The sequence below is a fragment of the Alosa sapidissima genome, chromosome 12 (genome assembly GCF_018492685.1).
Source record: "Alosa sapidissima isolate fAloSap1 chromosome 12, fAloSap1.pri, whole genome shotgun sequence".
NCBI classification, from domain to species: domain Eukaryota; kingdom Metazoa; phylum Chordata; class Actinopteri; order Clupeiformes; family Clupeidae; genus Alosa; species Alosa sapidissima.
This window is the reverse complement of record NC_055968.1, coordinates 27,293,290-27,314,119: the sequence shown is the minus strand read 5'-3', so window position 1 is coordinate 27,314,119 and position 20,830 is coordinate 27,293,290. Positions and strand designations below refer to the sequence as shown.

Genomic DNA, 20,830 nt, shown 5'->3' with positions numbered 1-20,830 from the left:
AAACACAAAACAAACATTCCGTTAGTGGACTGGTAGGGAGAGAAATGTCAAGAGTCAGCAGGTCCTTAGTGGTGGAGAGACGCAGGGCTGTGCAGAGGTCCTCAAAGACAGAGACTCACATCAGTCTGCCTACAACGGAAGCCATTTTGGCTCAAGGGCGACCGAATGCACCTCTGCACAGGCCTGTGCTCCCATCTTCTTCATTGCTCCTTTGCGGTGGCCAGAGGACCCAGGTTGAAGGCATGGTGGATGGGGGCAGCGGGGCGGTAAGCAAGAGTGGTTGCACCATCAGAGAGGAGGTCACAGGGCAAATAACATGGGGGAGATTGGTGACTGGACACTGGATTATTGTCCAGGACTATTCTCCAGGATGTTGGCTGGTATTGAAGAAGAAGCTGGTCTACTGATAATACTGACAGTAATCACCAATACTGACTGAGGTTAGGGTATGTAACGCTGGTGCCATGTTGACGTGATGTGATTTTATGGTAACGTGTGTCATGCTATGGCTGTACTGAGTCATGTTGCTGTTCGAAGCACTTTCCAGTAAGGAGAGACGGTCAGTGATCACGTGGTAGAGTGTTGGTCAGCTTTTGGACATGCTCCTAAAAGGAGGAATGACATGGTACCAGTGTGGGGTGAATGCGTTTGGATAGTGCTGGTATCATTCCATGCACTTAAAACTGCATCTACATTAGTCCCTTTTGTATTTCGTTATGAATTCCGTTATCGAATTTGTGATGCACCATATACATTATAAGGGTGCATGTTTGACTGGGGCCAGTGACTGGGAGTCTCCTCAGTGAAATTCTTGGCATTGAGAACCTCCATACTGGCCACAACATTTAAAGCAAACTGTTTTCCATTTCCATTCCACATTACCATCATTTCTGCTCCATTTAACATTAGTCACTCAGATGATAGAGGAAGACCCCATACCAGAGATTCATGACTTCATGATGGGGGAAACTTGACCATAAATCAATGTTCCGCACTGATCTACATAAAAATGTTACGGCCGTTTTGGAGGGTCCTTCATTATTCAGCTGGGACGGGAGGTTGGAGGTGTGTGGGGGGGGAGTAGAGTGGTAGGGGGTGGTTGGGAGGTGACTCATGCGCTTTTATCGGAAAAACTGTTCCTGGGTCAGTGAGGGGATGAAAGGGGTGAGATCACAGCTGAGCTCATCATGGCTTACATCGATGGCCTTATTTTTCAGCCACAGTGTCGGGCATTAGTGGTGTCGGTTTCATCGGGGTGTCGGATGCCCAATCAAACACAGGTGCTGCGCCCTGTTTGACCTGATTTTCAGGGGTGTTTCGTGTTGTCTTGAATGTGATGCCAGGGCATGCAATGGGTGTTTCACTCTGACGTCCTTGTGACATGTGGCATCCGGCCGACTTATCACTGTGATGAGCCAGAGTGACAGCTGGATTAGTAGATAGTAGATTGGTAGTGTAGCCAAGGCAGATTGATGGTGGTGAGTGTGCTGATGGAAAGCACACGTGGAGATGATACTAATGCAGGTGTGTGTGTGTGTGTGTGTGTGTGTGTGTGGTGGCAATGACAGAGATGAGGGGTGGAATGATCAACGACACATACACAGCGCAAACAGGCACCAAAGGGGAGGGTCGCAAAGCCAGCATAAAGGTGACAACGTCCAAACGTAGCAAACAAAATAAAACAAGACATTCATCTTGAAAATAATGTTAAATACAAGAGAAACAAACAAGAAAATATTTTGGCAGAGGTGCTCAACAGTTACTGTTCTCTAATTGTATGTTTAGACTTTATACTGGTGACCATCTTGTGCATGTGACCTCCTACATCTTGACTGATAGAACCACATAGTGTTTGCAAAGCTTCTGTTGCATGGAGGGGGATTGCTGAGAACTAATGTGAGGAAAAAGAAAAAAAATGAATCAAAGAAATACTTTTAAAAAATATCTGCATAAGTTCAGTCTGTCTATCAGTCAAGCTGGCCATCGCCGAAGCATCTAAAGTGGTTCCTTATCCATAGCCTCAGCTATGGGTGCCATGCAGCAGCCTCTTAGCAGTCATTCGATGCAGGAGCACTCCAATCCCTCTTCAAGAGACCCAGTGTGTGTGTCTGTGTGTGAGTGTGTGTGTGTGTGTGTGTGTGTGTGTGTGTTTGTGTGTGTGTGTGTGTAACCCCAACCTCATCATACACCATGATGGAGGCTCACATTAGAGAATTAGAGAACCAACTAATAGCATTAGCAACACCTAATAAGCTCTTAAAAACCTTTTTGAGGTGACAAAAGGAAACTATCGGGGTAACACACTACCCAGGGAAGGTGACAGTTCAAATTGTGGACAGAGCTGCCAAGTCCACATCAGCAGCATGAGCCACCTGCAGGTCACAGGCAGTTGAGTGGGAATGTCTTGCCCCAAGCTCTGCCGTCGCCAACAGAGAGCTTGCAAACCACTAGCTGTCAGTCCTGGACTGAGCTACATATAAGCAGGTTATGGCGGGCGCTTGTGTTAGGTGCGTACATAAAAATGTTCAAAAGGAGCAGACGTTTAATTTCTTAGGAAAGTTGGCAGCGGCAGCCCCTTCTCCAGCAGCACGCCTGTGAATTCAGCCTTTTATGGGTTACTGGCGATGTCCTTCCCTGCCACCACACCAAGACCCTGGCAGAGACCCTGGCGCTTTTGAACAGAGGGGGCATGGCGTGCTGTTTTTGTCAGAGGGGACCAGAGCCCCCAATGCTCTGATCAAATGCCAGGCCCCTAACACGGCAAAAGCCTTGGACAAAGTGATGGGGCAATCTGCTACGAAGTGGCACTTCCAATAAATAGTGGCACTCTCAGCCAACAACTGCTTGAGGGGTGGGTACGGTTTTAATGGCATGAGCCAAGAGCTGGAGTGAGAGGTGAGAGGCATTGCGTGGCTTTTATATACACTTCGCTGTGGGTGTGGTGTGTTGGGGAAAGGGTCAAATTCAAACAGAACCTCTGTATGTGAGTTGACTTTGAAATGGTTCTCAATCTTCAATACAAAATCACTGGTATAAACAAAACAACATTATCTGGCAGGAACACATTCAGTACTTTCTCAAATGCATAATATTTTTCTCCAGATGAGTAATCAGAAGTACAGTATGTGCTCTGAAAAGTGATGCATTTCAATTGATTTTTGCCATGGAGTGAACATGATTCTTACTGGCATTCACACAGAACTATTCTGCTGTCTCCATGGAAATCGGACTCTGAAATATCTCATGCTGTTTGTTTTGTCTGACTACAGTTCTCTTTTTAAAAGAAAACCTCCTGTGCTTGAGAAATCAATACATGGATATTCCTCCCATGTTGTATGAAAACAGATCAAACCGTTGACTTGTGTCTTCCATTTGTGCTCTGCCTACATTGTTGAGAGGCTCACCTGTCATCTTGCGTGGGTCGGATGTATCCTGCAGCCAGGATATTGAGTGACAGGATGTTGGGGTCGATGATGGTCTCGTCTGCCTCTGGTGTGTTGCGGATGCGCCCTAAAAAATGAGGGGTAGAGGCCAGAATTAGAATGAACACTGAATGAACAGACATGTAGTGGAATTTCACTGGACCGACCACGATCCATTTGTATTCCACACATTCTGAGATGGACAGTGAAGCGGGATGGAGAGCGTGTATGTAAGTTAATGCAGCAGTACTCGGAGGGTTGATAGACAGACTCACCCACAACCAGCTCACGGACCTCCTTCCACTCAATATCACCCCCTGTCTCATGTACGATTGTCACTGTGATTCTCCTCTGGATACCCTTTTTATCAAAAAAAGACATAAGGGAGAGAAAAAAACATATGTACATACGTGTACTTGCAGGAGGCAACTCGCGTAAACTTGCCAATTTGGAATTTGAATTTGGAATTTGAAAATTAACAGCACATATGATAACCTTATTTGATTTGAACTGTGGCTGTTAGTATTGGGTACCTGGTGGAGCAAGAAGTTTCCGTGGCAGGGCATCCCTCCTCTGTGGTCCACCACCGCTGGGATGTAGCTGGAAGAGAGAGAGAGGTCATCAGCATATATCTCCTCTACACTAGAGGACAGAGAGAGAGGTCATCAGCATATATCTCCTCTCTACACTAGAGGACAGAGCGAGGTCATCAGCATATATCACCTCTACACTGTCACTCTACAGGTCTGGCCTCCTTCGCTATTAATTCATGAGTTTACCCGTAATCAAGGCCTGATCGCTGGCATAATACGCAATCATCTCCCACTCCTTCACTGCTTCAATCAATAAGCAGACCCTGCCCAGGGACATACGTTAGGCTTTCGATTTGAGCCGCTACTTAAATTGCATTTTGCAGACCGCGTCGCATGATCTTGCCATCAGCTAAATGTAAAAATCAATAGCAGACGTTCGGATTGAGGTATTGACTGCTGCTTGACTGGAACGACCGCATCAATTTCCACGGGCCTTTCCACCGAGAAGGAGCTGTAGCACTGCTCCTCCCCTTTAAGCCGCAGTGGCGCGGTCATTTTTATCTCAATCTGACAGGCGGAGGGACGAGGCCCCATGAGGCCCGTGGGCGAAGATGCTGTCTGGGTGGACTGGACACTCACTCTCCGTTGGCCTCCAGCTCGCAGATCTCAAAGAAAACCATGAGGTCGTATTTACAGTGGCAGGGCCCTGCAGTCGGACGGGTCAGCGCCGTCAGTTTGGTGGCAGGGACTGTGAGAGAAAAAAAGAGAGAGAGAAGGAGAGAGGGATGTAAAGAGAGAGAGAGAGAGAGAGAGAGAGAGAGAGATGGACAGGAAGATAGACAAGAGAGAGAAAAAGAGAAAGCCAGAGAGAGAGAATCAAGGAATAAAAAAGAAATAAAAGAAAAAGGGGAGAGAGGTAAAAAAAGAGAGCATTAATCACTAGAGAGGTGGCGTAGCATGGCAGGACAGGGGAGTGGAGACCAGCGGTGAGTGAAACACCACGAGAGGCTGGAAGAGAGGGACGTCAGTGTTAGAGCGGAACAGGAAGTCAGGAAGACCAGGGTCCAGTGGAGAAGGAAAACCTTTAGTCAGGACACCTGCCATAGGATCTCACACATGTGCTACTGCAGCAATCCCTTCTCTCTGACCACTGCTGTATAAAGGCCCAGCGATAATTAACGCTAAATTAGCCATCATGATAACAGATCAGTATTATCAACTATATTAAGACTTGTATTCTATATTAAGACTATATTAAGAGTGATCCACATAACTTATAAAGTGAAAACAGATGGTTAATGACACATTGCAACAACTTAAATCGTAATGTGCCCTTTTAGAGCCTTTGAAGGAAGTCAATGTGAAGGGATTACTGCAAGTAAACATTTTTAACTGTGATTGAGAGACAGCAGTCAAGGATTCAGACACATGCATTGGATCAAAGTCTGATTTTGAACACATTCACTCTATAGACATATATTCGTTGGCGTGTTGTTTTCAGTCATTTCTCAGTGAAATTGATGGGTTTTCTTTGGAAGTCTTTTTATGCTCTAAGGCCACATGTCCATTTGATGAAGCGTTCAAAGGAGAAACTGAGGGGGAAAGTCGTAGATGAGCACTCAAGACACATAAGAGCTGAGCCTGACCGAAGCCCTGAAACCATTCTCAAAGAGCTGGAGTTCCATGGCAGCTTTTGTTTCTTACTCTAGTATTAGCTGCTATTATTAGCATTACATGCACCACTATTCTCGCAACTACTGTACCATAAAGGCACAACTATTATAGCGCATTTATCACTACACAACTGTTCATCTTCAAAAAAATATTTTATTTTTATTTTATTATCTTATTTTATTTTAAAAGTTTACCACTCTTTTTGTGCATTAAGATAAATGATAATGTGTTTGATGAAAAATCATCTGACAAATACAAAAAGCTTCAGCATTGGTCTCAGTATAATTGAGAACTATGAATTCTGTTAGTCCCTTTTGATTTTGACAGAATTCAGCAAAAAAACAAAGTAATAGTCCCTTATCTGAGTATGAAAAGGACACTGAGATAATGCTAATCAAATTTTGAGGCGCAGAATGCTAAGATGGCTAAATGCTAAGGTCCAGTTTCAGGGCTTTGGTTCTGGCTTGGCACACTGGGGTGGTACCGACCCGGCTTCTGTGCCTTAATGACTGAACAGATAGAGAGGGGCGGAGCCGGCAGGCTTGCCCGCTCCTCCATCTCACAGATGAATGAGGCGGCCACCCCGGCCGCAGACAGGGCGTGGCACGACAGCGAGTCCACCAGCACCCCGTTGAATACCTCAGGCACCAGGTAGCGAATGAGCTCCAGCGTCTTCTCTTGGTCGGACGGGGTGTCTTTGTCTGCCTCTGCGCACCCACACACACACACACACACACAATATTCATACACATACAGTACATGCAGACAAGCAACGGAACACTACAATGGGTCAACCCCCAACAGAATGTGAATGTGAGTTACTGGATGATCTCAGCCATCACCTTGACAACATGGGCAACATATAAACAAACAACAAGACAACACAAAACAAAAGGCTGTGTTTTTCCATACAACGTACAATGATTGTCTATCTGAAACCTTGGAAGTAAATTATGGTTAAGTGAAAACATCAGTAGGCACTGGTATTTTTTCTGCATCTCATTTATACAGTTTGTTTACCTGGTTTGGAGAGAGGCATCACCCGTGGAAATTGTCTTCTGCTCGGGCGAAGAGGGCTGCCATTGATAAAGAACAAAAAAACTTACCATCTGTACATTTCATATTGCATAATACCTTCAGCTATGATAAAAAAACAAAAACATATTTGCTATCTATTGTACCTGATAAGGTCTTTGCACAGTGGTGGGAAGGGCTGTTTCTGATAGTGGCCAAACACCTCAAACACAATGGGCTGTGTCTTAATGTACTCCACAAATGACTTGGTAACCTCGACTGCAATCTGTAGACAGAGATAAAATCAAAGATCACTGATTAGCTTCAACCCTCTCTGATAAAATGCTTTTATGTGTTTTCTCACAAGGCTAGACACGCTCATTGTGAAAATCTTTGAACATATTCATATAATCCACACTTAATTGCCATCATAACCTTGTCAAAAAGCTACCATAATTTCCCAACTATTAGTCCTGCGGCTTATACCCAAGCAAATTACTGTACTCTCTTCTGTAATACTTACATTCTGCACATGGTAAAATCCTAGAGGGGGCCCACGACCTGTATTCTTCAGAGGTTCGGTGCTGAATGCCTCATCATGCCGGTGTATAAAGCTTTCAAAGGGTCAGCATCAAAATAACAGTCAAACAACCAAACTATAATATGATAATATATGCATTTATCAATCTTATTAATATATGCATTATAGATAATTTACAATTGTCTTCCACCAGAGTCTTCATATAATTGGTGATTAACTTAAAGGAAACATTGTGCATCATATGGATGTAACTGCCCACTAACTTCAAGTCAAATCAACATTTCTCTGAGGAGTGGCAGTAACTTACTTGAACTGGCAAAAGATGTCGGCATACTCCGCAGAGATACTGGAGGCCTGAAGCACAGTGACCCTGAAGGTGAAGACATTCCCAATCCTCAAATGCTCCATGGCCCCTTCCAGAGGCCCCTCAAGGCCTGCCTTTAGAGGGTTCTCCAGTTCATCTGGATTGGCTGCAGTGGGGACATCAGACAGAGTGTGAAACTGGGAATACTTTATGTGATGGGATATGGAAAGCTACAATGAAATGGAATGACAATAACCATGGATGGATGACAAGCTAATACCATCATTACAAATCAATCAATCAATATTTCAATATAAATACATCCTACATTAAGCTTTGCATCCATCACTCTATTGTCTTTGTATGGGACATGCATAAGCTACCTCCAGTGTGTTCACCTGCACAGGTGTTATTGTTGACCTCATCTGCTGAAGGGCCCATCTCTGAGTTCTGCCCCTCCCCCTCTACAATGCGTAACTCCTCCTGGGATACGCCTGTCCGAGACAGACCCACCAGTGGACACGACTCGGTCTGGAACTGCCAAAAAACAAGATAAATCAGGTAAATACGTATCAATATTTACATTAAATTATTAACTGTAAAAGAATGATATATATATATAAAAAAAAACATTCATCCAGATGTTATGAGGACATGCAATCATATATGGTCTCATTTTTTTCATATGTTCAAATGAGGTCATACAATCTTGTGTAGGCGTGTTTCAGCACTTGTCTGATGTAGGTGCTGACCCTACCTTCTCAAACTGCTGGTCCTCAAAGGAGATCTTAGCAGTACCTGACTGCCTGACTCCGGAGCCATAGTCTGGAGCCTCCTCATCGGCTGGAGGAAAACACAGAGCGCCTTCACTTCACTTCCTCTAGAAGTACCACTCTCCCCTTCCTTCAGTTAACAAAACCACCCACACTCATCCATTCACAACCAGCCACCCACCCCTACATATTCATATACATGTGTCTGCACACTCACACACTCACACACACACACACACACTGGTATATGGTTTATAAAGACCATCATGCTTTAAAGGGACAACCCTGTTTTGTTGCCCTAAGTTATTGGGTCCTGAAAAATATTATGTCTGATCATTATAGATTTAATGCTCACTTTATTTCAAGAGACATTTCACAGGTATACAAGGACTATACACAGACACAGCTTATATTAGCTTATTAAAACACATATAGTAGTTTTACAAGGACCAGTTACGTAACACATACACACATATACACACACAGCCCCAAGGTCATCTTGCTCTCTCACTACCAGAGGACAGGTGGTGACCTCTGGGGTCGGATGTTACCTGAGATGGCTTGTACTGCCACCCTGAGGAAGCCCTTCACCTCGCCCTTCTCACTGACAATGGCCACGCGGTGCACCAGAGGCACCGGGTACAGCAGGTTACTCAGATACACAAAGGCCCTGAGAAAGAAAGAAAGGATGAGAGACAGAGAAAGAGGGAAAGAAAGAAAGGAAGAAAGATAAAGGAAAGAAAGTGGTAGAAATGGGGAGGGAAGAACAAAAGATGGAGCACAACCAAAATCAGCAGGTTTTTCCAGACAAACACACAAACATAGCACTGGACAAACAAACACGACACCAAGCCGGCAAAAGCAACTGAACTGAAAAGCTGGGACGACTCTCACGGCGGCCATGACTGCTCTGGGCAGCAACACAAGCTGGGTTTATTCTGACCTCACACATAGAGGACCTCTACTCTGAGCATGGTCATCATATCGTTTAAGGCTCTGGTGAGGTTTAGGAGCATGGGGGTGAGAGAAGACTACACTCTTATGGGCAGCCAGGTGATGTTGGGGTCCAATGTCTGTTTGTATGCATTAGTATGTGTATGTTTTTATTGTGTATTGTGTGTTTTGTGTGTGTGTGTGTGTTGTGTTCACATGTTTTTACCAAAAGCTTACTTTTGAGACTAAACTTTAGTAACTTCCATGAGACAACAATGCCTCAATTCTAACACAAGTTTTGTGCACACATATTAGTCCAGGACTCTGATATCGGGCCAGCTGACAATTTTGTAAAGAATGACTGACTCTTTTAGCCATCTGCATTAATAGTATTGTCTGGGAAATAAGAAACCTACCAAACATGAAATGGCAAAGTAGATTTAAGAGTGCCGTTATAGATTACACAAAATCATAAATTGAATTGAGACAGTTAATTAGTTTAAATATGATGGCCTTTACCCTACAGTCACAAGCCTACATAATTAGTTGTTAATTATAGATGACATATCCTGACAACAGACCAACACAATAAGCAGCTCCTATGACTCTTTCTGTGAGTTATTTCATTCTTGATAGAATATTTGAAGTTAGGAGAATTGACTCTGCTTTGCCATCATGTTGAAACCCTTTACTTTCTGACCTGATGTACTGTAAATGTGTTGTTATTGAGGACTGCATTTCCCAGAGGCCAATGAGGGTACACATTTAAAGGGAAAGGAGTGAGGAGGCGTAAGACAAGATTGGTGAGGTGCAAAGAGGGCATGCTCAGGATCAAAAAAGTCAAACTAAAATAGCATTAGGCTTATCGACTCAAAACAAAATTAGAAGGAAATTATGCGAAATACAGACCACAGATACAATTCAATCATCACTGCTGACAGTTCCAAGTATGTTTAAGAAAATAAATAAATGAATAAAATGATGAAACCAGAAATCATAAACACACCTTCCAGACCAACTGTTGTGCTACTGTGCGCAAGTGCAAGTTTATGCAACGGTGAAAGCCAATTACTCAAAATGTCAAATTTGACAAAAACAAAATGATAAGAAAAGAGAATGTGCTCTGGCATGCCTGGTAGAGTCAGCTGCAATAGAAAACCAGCTCTTTCAACTTGAGATAACAGTCTCCCTGAATCACCACAGAAAAAGAACCGATTCATTGGATGAATCGTATGTTTGGATTCACAGACCATTCATGCCATGAGCAAGAAGAGGCGACTATAGTAGACATCTCAACAAGTTTAAAGGGAAGTAGCCTTTCTTAAGAATGTCATAGTGTTAAGTCTCAACAAGCCAACCGGAAATCTGTGAAGCACAAACCTTGGCAAAAATGAAGTGCGCAATTCAAAAAATAAACAATCTAATTTCACTAAGAATCATCCAAATATAAATCAGTGTAACTGCGTGAATCAGTGACAGACAAAGCTCAAGGTATGTGCTCACAAACAATTTGGATGGGATACTATGTGTGATAAAGAGACTTGATTTTGAGGAGAGTTAGTGTGATTCTTACTGTGCATCACACAATTCAATTTAAATGTGTTTTTTCTTCCATCTACCTAGCAGGATATCCCAGGACAAAAGTATAACGGAACAGTGATTGCACTGATATGACTGATATGATTATGGACTGAGCAATCACATTCCACTTAGCCATCATGCTAAGTATCTGTTATTCTGATCTGTTCTGAAGGAACTGCCTACCATAACTGTACACTAATCTAACAAATAGCGTTCCAAAATGTGCTGCCTCATATGTTAAAATCTCCGTTTTACGCATCAGAAGAAGACTGGTGTTTATTAGGTTCCGTTCTCACGTTATGCAGCTCTTTCGATCTCTCTCATGTACCAGGTTCAGAGAGAACTGCAGAAGGTGTGAACAGCATTGAGATCTTCCATCTGCTCTGGATCAATACCTGGGTCAGTCTTGGAGCTAGCCTTGGGCCAGTCTTTGCACGCAAGAAAGCATACATATGAGTATGGCCTTATGCGTACTCTCTATGTGTGCGTATGAGAACAAGCATGTCCCTGCTGCGGTCGTGTCTGTGGTCGGCGTGTGACTGCTTGGGCACGGAGTTTAAAGGAGCTGGCCTTTGGGCTGCGTTCTCCGAGCGCAGAGAACCTTGCGTGTGTGAGCGGCCCATAAATGCCTTAAGAGAGCGCAGCCAAATGAGAGGCGAGGGAGCTGGTAGCCCTGGCCCCTACGAGGCGGATTCCTACATCCCGTCGCCATTCCAAGTGATGTCATCTGTCTTTCCCTACTATAAAGGGCCGGCGTTCGCACGCAGGACCATCGCCTGTCGTATGGAGGAAGCCTTTCCAAGCGGGTGGAAACATGGCCTTGTAAAAAACATGCATTACTAACATGGTCTAGGTCTCCATCAAGGAGTCTCCCAGTCTCCACCCACCCACGTGTACACTCACTACTGCATCAAAAGGAAAGAAAATGGAGAGAATATGCTGTGTGAAGGGGAGTGTATGCTTTTAGAGGACATGGTCATGTCCATGTGTGAAATGCATGCATTGAAGAGGTGTAGAAGACTGTGTTTACAGTAGGTGCAAATGGGTCTTCTGAGTGTCATTTTTTTTACGTTAATGTGCATGAGTGCATGAGTGTATTGCATGACCAAGGTTGTGTGTAAATGCCTAAATCCTGTGTCCACAATATGCAAGCATGTGCGTGTAGGTGCTTGCAGGTGTGTGTGTGTGTGTGTGTGTGTGTGTATGTGTGTGAATATGACATACAAGGAGGCCCTGCGTCTCAGTGTGAAAGAGCTAGTTTCCTCTTCCAGCATGCTCCCGTAACCTCACCAACCTTCCCACTACACTGAATATGGGCGAGCGGTCGTAAAAAGGGTCCGGGCCTTCGCCAGAGCGCGGGCACAGCGCCCTCTCTTCCTCCTCCTCCTCCTCCTCCACCTCCTCATCACCATCCTCCTCCTCTCCCCCCGACTCCGAGCACAGGTCGTCCAAAAAGATATCACCATCATCATCGTCCAGGTCATCCAACTCCTCCATCCCCTCCTCCTCCACCCTCCAACCCCGGCGCCAGGGGTCGGCCAGCTCGGTTATGTCCGAGCTGGGGTTGGAGAGGGTGGGGGAGGGGGTGGGCTCGCTCATGCGCTCACTCATGCATGCGTGGAAGATGGGGTTTCTGGTGTCACCAGAGAGATGGAGGGATGAGGAGAGGGGAAAGGAAAGGGGAGAGGAAATGGGGGGAGAGGAAAGGAGAGGAAAGGAGAGGAGGAGGAAGTGGACCAGGGTTAGTAAGAACAAGATAGAGAGACAAACACTGGTTGAAGTCTAGACGAAGAGAGGAAGAGGGCGACCACTTCACACCCACTGCAGCACAAGTCCCTTTGTGAGGAAGTCTGCTGTGGGACCGTAAATAACTTTTATATATTTTTAAATAATTTTTATAATATTTTTAAATTCAAAAAGACAATTTGGATTCAAGCTCAAGTCTGAGTCTGACGGCTATTGATAATTCGATTAACAAATCAGCTAGGAAATGTCAATTCATTTCTAGCATCAATTGATATAGCAGATATCACATAAATGATTCAGCAAATATCATATGTGATATAAAACATTATGTATGGTCAGTATGTGGCCATCGATTATATAATAGCATAGTATGCCACATGTCCACTAAAGAGTCTGACATTACAGACATGCTGTTTATCTTTGGACAGACATAATGGGATTTCTTCAGACATTCCAGGGACACAGAGTGTAATGATTATCACAGACAGGTGACCTGAGTATAGAGAGGTAGCAGCCATTTTCACGCTCCACTGATAGCTTGTGCACCAAAGCAACAGCGATGTCCTAAAGTGTGTCTGTGTGTGCGTGTGTGTGTGTGTGTGTGTGTTCTCTCATCCATCTTTCCCGAGGGGGTACCGAATAGCATCAGCAGAGTGCGCCTCCGCCCAGCACTCACTCCTAATGGCCTCCGATCTCTGCGCTGCGTACAGCGGCCGAACGTAACGCTTATCACTCAGGGCCCTGTGAGGAAGCAGGCCATCAGTAAGCCCCTTTCTGCAGTGGCTGCTGGGAGGAGACGGCCTTTGTCAATGTCAAAGCACCCTATCGTACAGTAGCAAATACACCACATGGCAAGTATCAGAGAATGTTCTGAAAGCCTAGTTTTCATACTTGGCATTCACAGGTTTAGAGCAGGTGAGCCCATTCTTTTCAGAGGGAGTTTTCCCTTATACAGTTTTTAGTTGCAACCTTGCCTAAACCCATTTGGCTCTTCCCAGACTCATATGTCAGTATGAGCTATTATTATTAATATATTGTAATGTGGCATGCGGCCATTCAGGGACTGTACATCTCAAGGGTTGTACGTCTAAAGGGAATTAGGGCATCCCAGTTCTAAAGCATTTGATTTGACAATCTTACCAAAGCATGCATGCCCACGCAAAGTTGTAACAGCTGTGGCACTCACCTTCCCACTAGACGGAACCATGGGAAGCGGTCGTAGAAGGGGTCACCACCGGTCATGGCACTGTCACAGTCCTCCAGCGCAGGGCTGGGGACCTCTGCAGCCCGATCGTACATCTCCCTCATCAGTTCCAGTCTTTGCCTGCAGGGGGCAGCAGAGAATGATAATTGAAGCTGGGTCAGTCACACAGTCACAGTCACATTATGAGTGCTTGACTTGCTATCCTCTCTAATCTTATATAATGTTGCGTCATGCTGTAAAAGGAGTTGTAATATCCGGCGTATTAAAAGCAGATGAGACTGGTGATGTATTTAAAAAGTATATTTATAACAAGGACTAGTCATTTTGCATTAAAGTGGTATGGCACTGTAAAGATGTGGCACTGTGTGTTCCAGCAGCACAAATCACATAGGCACCTAAGTTTCTCCAGGGTCCAGTAGTGAGTAGCTCCGTTCTTCTGGTCCTGCACCTCTACAGCCACTATGGTCCGGGGGAAGGGGCGTATCTCCCGATCTTTGGCCGCCTCAGGGGGCAGCAGATCCGGAGGCAGAGGGGAGTACAGAGTGTCTGTCAGCAGCACAAACTGGAACTGGACCTGTGGACCAAAACAAAGAGACCAAAACACGTTAGCACTATACATCCCCCCCCCAGTCTTTTGAAATGCAAAACTACTAGTGATATGTTAACAAAATAAATATTTTCTATATCGCAACAATTTAGTAAATAAAATACAAAGGCCAATTTTAACTGTTTATTTGATCCGTTCATTATTGATGCCCTATTCTCTGGCATTACATGCATTCATATGTGTTTCTCTAAAATAAAAAATGTGAACAAATGAACGTGTTAAGTCTGACTAAGTTTCCTTTGTTATGAATGATAAGCCCAAATTGACTCATGCTGTCTGACCTTCTTCTTCAGCTCTACGCTGATGGCGTTGGCCTCCTTGAGGAAGATGGCGTTGCCCCACAGCAGGTCCCTGAGGGAGGTGAACTGGTAGCATCTCCACTTGCGGAAGGCCCACAAGGCCAGCTCTGTTTCTCGTTCCGTCCATTGCACTGTGGGTAATGACATTTAAACATGAGCAACCATTTTTACTGTCATGTTTACATGTTTTTTGTCATAAATAAATGGAAGGATCATCTCACCTTCCTCTTCAGGCTCCTCCTCTTCCTCGGCCATCTCGGGGTAATATCTGTCCACCTGCTTCTGGAGGGCCTCCAGCCTGCTCTCATAGTCCTGGAGGATTGATCATAAACACAGTACAGTCCAGTCCATACAGTACAGATATGACACAAAGTTACTTTTAAGGCCAATTCACACCAAGAACGATAACGATAACGATAACCATAACCATAACGATAAAAGCGCTCACAACAAAGTCTCTCCTTGTGTTAATGAATGTGACGGTTAAAATTTGATGGCTTCTGATTGGCTATTAGCTTTTTATCGTTCTAAAAATCGCTCTGAAAGTGATCCCCAACGATATCGTTCTTCATGTTGTTATCGTTATAGTTCATGTGTGAACGTCGTCATTCATAATAACGTGAACGATATTTGTTTATAGTTATCATTATCAGTATCGTTCTTGGTGTGAATAGGGCCTTTAAACATGTTCATATTATACTACTTATATATACTATAAAGCAGATATTGTATATGCTAGTGTAAAGGAAACCACACTCAAAGCATTTTATCAGTGCATACGGTCTCTTATATACGACTCCATGACTTTGGTGTTGCTTTCCACATGCTACAGACTGTAATGAGGATCTAAAGACATGTCCTATACCTCCACATTCACCTTAATATGAGTGAGTGTTTACTTAACATTACTCTGAGGTGTTGTCTTGTGTACTAGTGCTGTAAACCAGCATCTCTCACCAGTCTCTGCTGCTCCAGGAGGTTGTTGGTCTCCTCTCGCTCACGCCTGTACTGTTCCTCCAGCTCCTGCAGCCTGGGCGGCACAAGGACAGGGAAGGAGACACAGAGAGACAACCCTCAGGAATAAATGATCAAGCCTGTCAAATGGTCACAGGACCAACCCGATACAGCCATCTATCCATCACATTCACTCACTCACCCATGACCATATCACATCCATCCTTCCTTCTGTTGATCCATTCATTCATCAGTTCATATCCTACCCAACTCCGTGTCATACACATACTCTCTCTCTAACAAACACACATACACACTCACTAATACTGACCCACTCTGTGTGTCTGTATCTCTGCCCCCCTCCTTTTCCAACTCTCTCTCTCTTTCTCTCTCTCTCTCTCTCTCTCTCTCTCTCTCGCTCCCCTCCCTCCCTCACCTTTGGTCCATCTCCTGCTTCATGTCGATACCCTGCTTCTCCAGCAGCTCCCTCTGAGCGAAGGCCCAGTCCACGGGCTCTATGGGGGTTTCAGCACAGGGCGTGCGCTCCCGCTCCTGGCGCGCCTGCTCCGGGTGGTTGAAGCGGAACACGTGACTCTTACCCAGAATGATGCGGTTTCCTGTACAAAACCAAGCCCAAAATGGATAGATCAAATTTAGATAACAGTGCCATTTTAAACATACTGGTACCTTTAAATGGCTTTGAGAAAAATGCAATGTCATACCCATCCATTCAAACAGAAAAGTGTCATCAATAAACTTTTGTAATTGTAAACATTTTTACTTAACATGGCAATGAACCAAAGACCCAACCTGATCTGAGAACTGTGGGCTCCGTCACCCTCTTGCCATTCACATATGTCTCAGCGTCCTCACAAGGCTCCAGGATCACTGCTGTAGAACAACATTGGAGGGAATTCTATGTCATTAAACCAGCCTGACAAAAGCAAAGTAAATGAGTAAAGCAGTGTGAACTCAAAGGTAACATGCTTTGATCTTATTGTATTATCTGATCTGATTGTACAGTGGAGTATGGTTATATGTTTATAACCATATATTTTAGTTTATAACGCTTATATTTACCATTTCTGCTGTAAGTGCATGTTGTGTGTGATGTCTGTATGCTACTGAGACCCCCTGAATTTCCCCTTGGGGATCAATAAAGTATCTATCTATCTATCTATCTATCTATCTATCTGGCTCACTCACCTTCTCCGTTCGGCCCAGTAGCGCAGGTGAAGATGCAGTGCTCATCCTTGATGAAGTGGCCACTGAGAACTATATCCTGACGGCTACTTGCGTCATCACGACCAACCCTATATCAAATAATAAATATAATTTGTTTAAAACGTTTTCCTTTGAGGCTACATTTCATTTTATTCAACAGCCTCACGTGTGTTTCCATAGCTACAAGCAGGAGAGTTAGTGATGGTGGTTAGTTCCCTTACCTTGTGATTCCCTCTTTGATATAGTATAGGAGGCACTCAGACATCAGAGGATCTTCATTCAGGTTCACCAGATGGGGAGTCTGGTACCAAAACAACAGAATGTGAGTGATTTTAATTACACAACTCTACACAATACATCATCATTTTGACTCTCACACCATTCTATTATTCTCAGAATAGTAAACACACCAAGTCCACGCTTCAATAACAATCATTGTGTATCAGATCTTCAAACAGAGAAAGAAGTTATTCCTCAGTTTGCTCTAGGGCACTTCACATCAGAGAAATCAGGCCACCTCTAATAACAGCTCAGACACACAGATAAAGGTCAACAAGATTCAATCACTCAGGAACATTTGTAATCAAAAAGAGCAAACTGCATTCTGCATGCAAGTGTGAAGAGCTCCCACGGGAAGTGGGAGGAAACACACAAGAGGCTCACACAAAGCTGCCAGTGTCCATGGACACACACCAGAGGACTAGCAACCACGTGTGTGTGTGTGTGTGTGTGTGTGTGTGTACAATCACACAACATTAGTGTTTACTGGAAGACACATACACACACACACACACACACACACACAAATGAAGACAATAAACCTCTCCAATGACCTGGTCAAAGCATTTAATGTGTTTGCTCTGGCCATTCTGGACACTTGACTGCTTAAAGCAGCTCTCTCTAACAAGCTGTGGCGCCTTTAAAAACATGAAAGGCACACTCTACTTATCTAAACGATCTCTGAGCAATTTAGTGGCTAGTAATTACCCGCACTTACAGCTATATGGGCTAATGCCACAAACGAGAGCCTGATTAAGTACAGTTCACCTGCACTTTCTTTGTGATATTCGTTTACGCCTCTTTCAAGAGGACACTACATATCCATACGAATGGTAAGAAGGCTCTCCTCCAAAAAAAGAAGAACGTCCTGGCCCTTTTATCACGGCACTGACTGAGAGGAAGGAGAAAGAACAGAGCGTTCAGCGGCAGACAGCCGAGACTCAACAGAGGAGGAGGAGGAGGAGAAAAAAAAGGCAGACTGAGAGGCTCCAGAAGCTCTCCATGGCAACCAACCTCATTGGGGGAGAAGAGGCCCACTGTGTCAATGAACACAGGCTGGGGCTTTCTCTGGGGAGACTTCGGCAGGGCGCAAGGAAGCACAAACAAAATGCACAGAAATCAACCGGCTGTAATCGTTAATCATCGACCTTGTTGCATTAATCTCGCGTCCCCCATCCCATCAGTGGGGCTCGGTAGCTTGAGGACTGCACTGTAACTGTACTGATGATGCTGAGGTGCTGAGTGAGTAATAGGTCTGAGTTAGCCAGAGCCATCTGGGGTTTCTGCTTAAGGACTCTGTTTACCTTTTTGGGTGAAAACACGCCCACCGTGCCGCCATCTTCCCTCATGGCCACACCCATCTCAGCCAGCAGGGCCTCACTGTGCAAAAGCAGAGTCCATGTTAGTTATGTCAATTTCAACAAAGTGTGTGTGTGTTTATGCTTGCTGCATGGAGGTCTAGCGCAGATATCGTAGCGTGTGTCCTTTGGGTTTTTGACCTATGCACAGTACACACACGTGTGCACACTTCCATGTGATGCGTATATGAAGGGCTCAAACTAAACAACCCATGGCCTTGACTAGCAATAGTTAACTGAGAAGCAACTAAATAGTTCTCTGCTGCTGCTGCTGCACTGTATACTATGTGAAGAGAAGTTGCCGTGTGAAAAGCATACATGCTGGCTATATGTTTATGTTGACAACAAATTGTGTTAATGCCGTATATGCAGAACTCTGACTGAGAGACATGCAGAACACATGCTCACCGTTCCATGCGAATGGCCTCTGTGCGGCGAAGCTTCTCCTCCCAGGTCTCATTGAGCTCAGCTATGATTTTCTCCGTTTCCTGGTTGGCATCGCAGAGGAGAACACATCAAGTCAAGACATGCAAGTCCAGCACACCACTACTAACACTACCAGCCATTAGTATTCACTGCTCACTGCACTGCACTGATGAGGGATACAATTTCACTGTGCAACGCAGCGCCAGAACCTGAGGGCAGTAATTTTATAAACATTCAAAAAGGTTAGAATTCCATCAGGCTTCAAATTAATATAGGCTCTGAATTATTTCAAATGTAGGCCAATGGAAGGACACAAATGGTACATTATAATCTGGGTAAACACACACGGGTTAATGTGATAGAGGATATAGAGATGGCAGTGTGTCAAACCTCCTACACACACCATCACTGTCTCAGAGGCAATTATAGGAGTACACACGTCAAACGCTTCTGCAATATCCATCTCTACCAGTTATCATAAACATGCTGTTTATTTATATACAACGCCAGAACAAAAAGTATTTTTTTATAGTGTGCGTGGTTGCAACCACATTTCCTAAAAAGAACATATTTTTGTTGTTTTTTATTTTACAAAATTTTAACCTATTCTTTGGCTCTGTGATATTTTTTTTTCTGCTTGTGGTTTCCAAGAATACCTGAGATTTATGTACGTCTTCACAGACACTGTTGTGTCCGCACAGAGCAGGCCCAAATGGACCCTTTCAACAATAACAACAAAAACAATGCTTGAACATTCTATTTGGGCCCCAATCTACTTCCTCTGCATTAAGATAACATATGGAATGTTAAAACGGAAGCCTTGTGGGGCCAACTATGATGCTGATAATGGAACTCTCTTGAAAGGGTCCATAAAAGAATATGATTGATGTTGTCATGTTGAATCTGAGCACAGCACACAGCCAGTTGAGCCAGCAGTCTGTGGGGAATTGTGGGATAGAGGAGGACTCACCTTGAGCCTCTCAATGGCCTCCTCGCTCCCAGGGCTGAACATGATGCGGTCGTGCAGGCTGTTGACGGAGCCCGCGCGGCTGGACAGGGCGGAGAGAGACGGGGACGGACTCATCCCAGTCATGGCATTGGTCACTGTGGAGAGATCACCTCTTTGATTGACAGCTTTCCCACTATTGTTATTGTTCTTGTAATCGGATAAGTCTGTCAGGGAGGGTGGGCAGGGCGGGGTCAAAGGGGTGCGGAGTGGACAGACGAAGGGTGGGGTGGGGGTTGGTTGGGGGGGGGGGGGGTTGCCAGAGACAGGGAGGCAAGAGGACAGACAGAGAGAAAGGAGGCAGACAGAAAAAAGGAAGAGAAGAGAGAAGGAAAAATAGAGAGACAAAAACAGAAGAAAAAAGACAGAATAAGTGAAGACGTGTAGAAGGTGGAAATGAACAGGAAAACAAGAAAGAGAAGAAATAAAAACCAAGAGGCTTTTTAAAAGTGCGACTCAAGAAGACAAGGATCAAGAAAGTGCAGATAGCGCCTGCATTACAAAAGTGAGACTGAAAAAGGAGGGGGGGAAAGAGTAAGAAAGAAAGACAGCTGAAGCACAGAGCAGCTTAGGGGCCAAAGAGCAAAGGACCTGGCATCACAAAGCACATCCATAAGCAATCAGCCAGAAGCACTACCAAACAGCACATCCACCTTCTCATAGAGACGCTCACAGAGACCCTTCCACTCACACTAGCCTTATGTCTTCAAGGACACACGTCATGTCTTCTATTCTGTAAATGTTCATCAACTTTTAACATCGTATCCCTCTGAAATATGTATCTCTCATGATAACTATTGTTTGGGTTTGAGTGCCAAATGAAATAGCTGATGGAATGTATATTATAACAGGTTGGGGAGATGACAGACATTTGTGTGAATCGATTCACGTGACTCAAACGGAAGCACCGTAACCCCAACAGGACAGCAAACCCTGGTCCTCAGGGTGCACT

The 20,830-nt window shown here is 44.5% G+C and overlaps 1 protein-coding gene across 21 annotated transcripts in view; it reads right to left on the bottom strand.

The window, feature by feature from the left end:
• Window positions 1-20,830, bottom strand: part of kif1aa (kinesin family member 1Aa) — a 65,496-nt gene that overhangs the window by 15,888 nt on the left and 28,778 nt on the right. For 3 of the 21 annotated variants that reach the window (XM_042056441.1, XM_042056442.1, XM_042056446.1), the window contains exons 15-38: window positions 19,843-20,045; window positions 18,855-18,934; window positions 18,393-18,468; window positions 17,031-17,110; window positions 16,792-16,898; window positions 16,396-16,476; window positions 16,022-16,202; window positions 15,589-15,661; window positions 14,853-14,943; window positions 14,614-14,762; window positions 14,121-14,299; window positions 13,708-13,845; window positions 12,070-12,408; window positions 8,813-8,931; window positions 8,246-8,352; window positions 7,872-8,025; window positions 7,492-7,654; window positions 7,167-7,257; window positions 6,811-6,929; window positions 6,650-6,705; window positions 4,595-4,703; window positions 3,956-4,022; window positions 3,698-3,782; window positions 3,405-3,510 (exon numbers count right to left, since the gene is read on the bottom strand). In XM_042056441.1, coding sequence (XP_041912375.1) covers window positions 3,405-3,510; window positions 3,698-3,782; window positions 3,956-4,022; window positions 4,595-4,703; window positions 6,650-6,705; window positions 6,811-6,929; window positions 7,167-7,257; window positions 7,492-7,654; window positions 7,872-8,025; window positions 8,246-8,352; window positions 8,813-8,931; window positions 12,070-12,408; window positions 13,708-13,845; window positions 14,121-14,299; window positions 14,614-14,762; window positions 14,853-14,943; window positions 15,589-15,661; window positions 16,022-16,202; window positions 16,396-16,476; window positions 16,792-16,898; window positions 17,031-17,110; window positions 18,393-18,468; window positions 18,855-18,934; window positions 19,843-20,045 — 2,953 coding nt within the window. The remainder of the gene's footprint in view (window positions 1-3,404; window positions 3,511-3,697; window positions 3,783-3,955; window positions 4,023-4,594; window positions 4,704-6,649; window positions 6,706-6,810; window positions 6,930-7,166; window positions 7,258-7,491; window positions 7,655-7,871; window positions 8,026-8,245; window positions 8,353-8,812; window positions 8,932-12,069; window positions 12,409-13,707; window positions 13,846-14,120; window positions 14,300-14,613; window positions 14,763-14,852; window positions 14,944-15,588; window positions 15,662-16,021; window positions 16,203-16,395; window positions 16,477-16,791; window positions 16,899-17,030; window positions 17,111-18,392; window positions 18,469-18,854; window positions 18,935-19,842; window positions 20,046-20,830) is intronic. The other 18 variants (XM_042056447.1, XM_042056448.1, XM_042056449.1 and 15 more) reach the window with 10 other exon arrangements.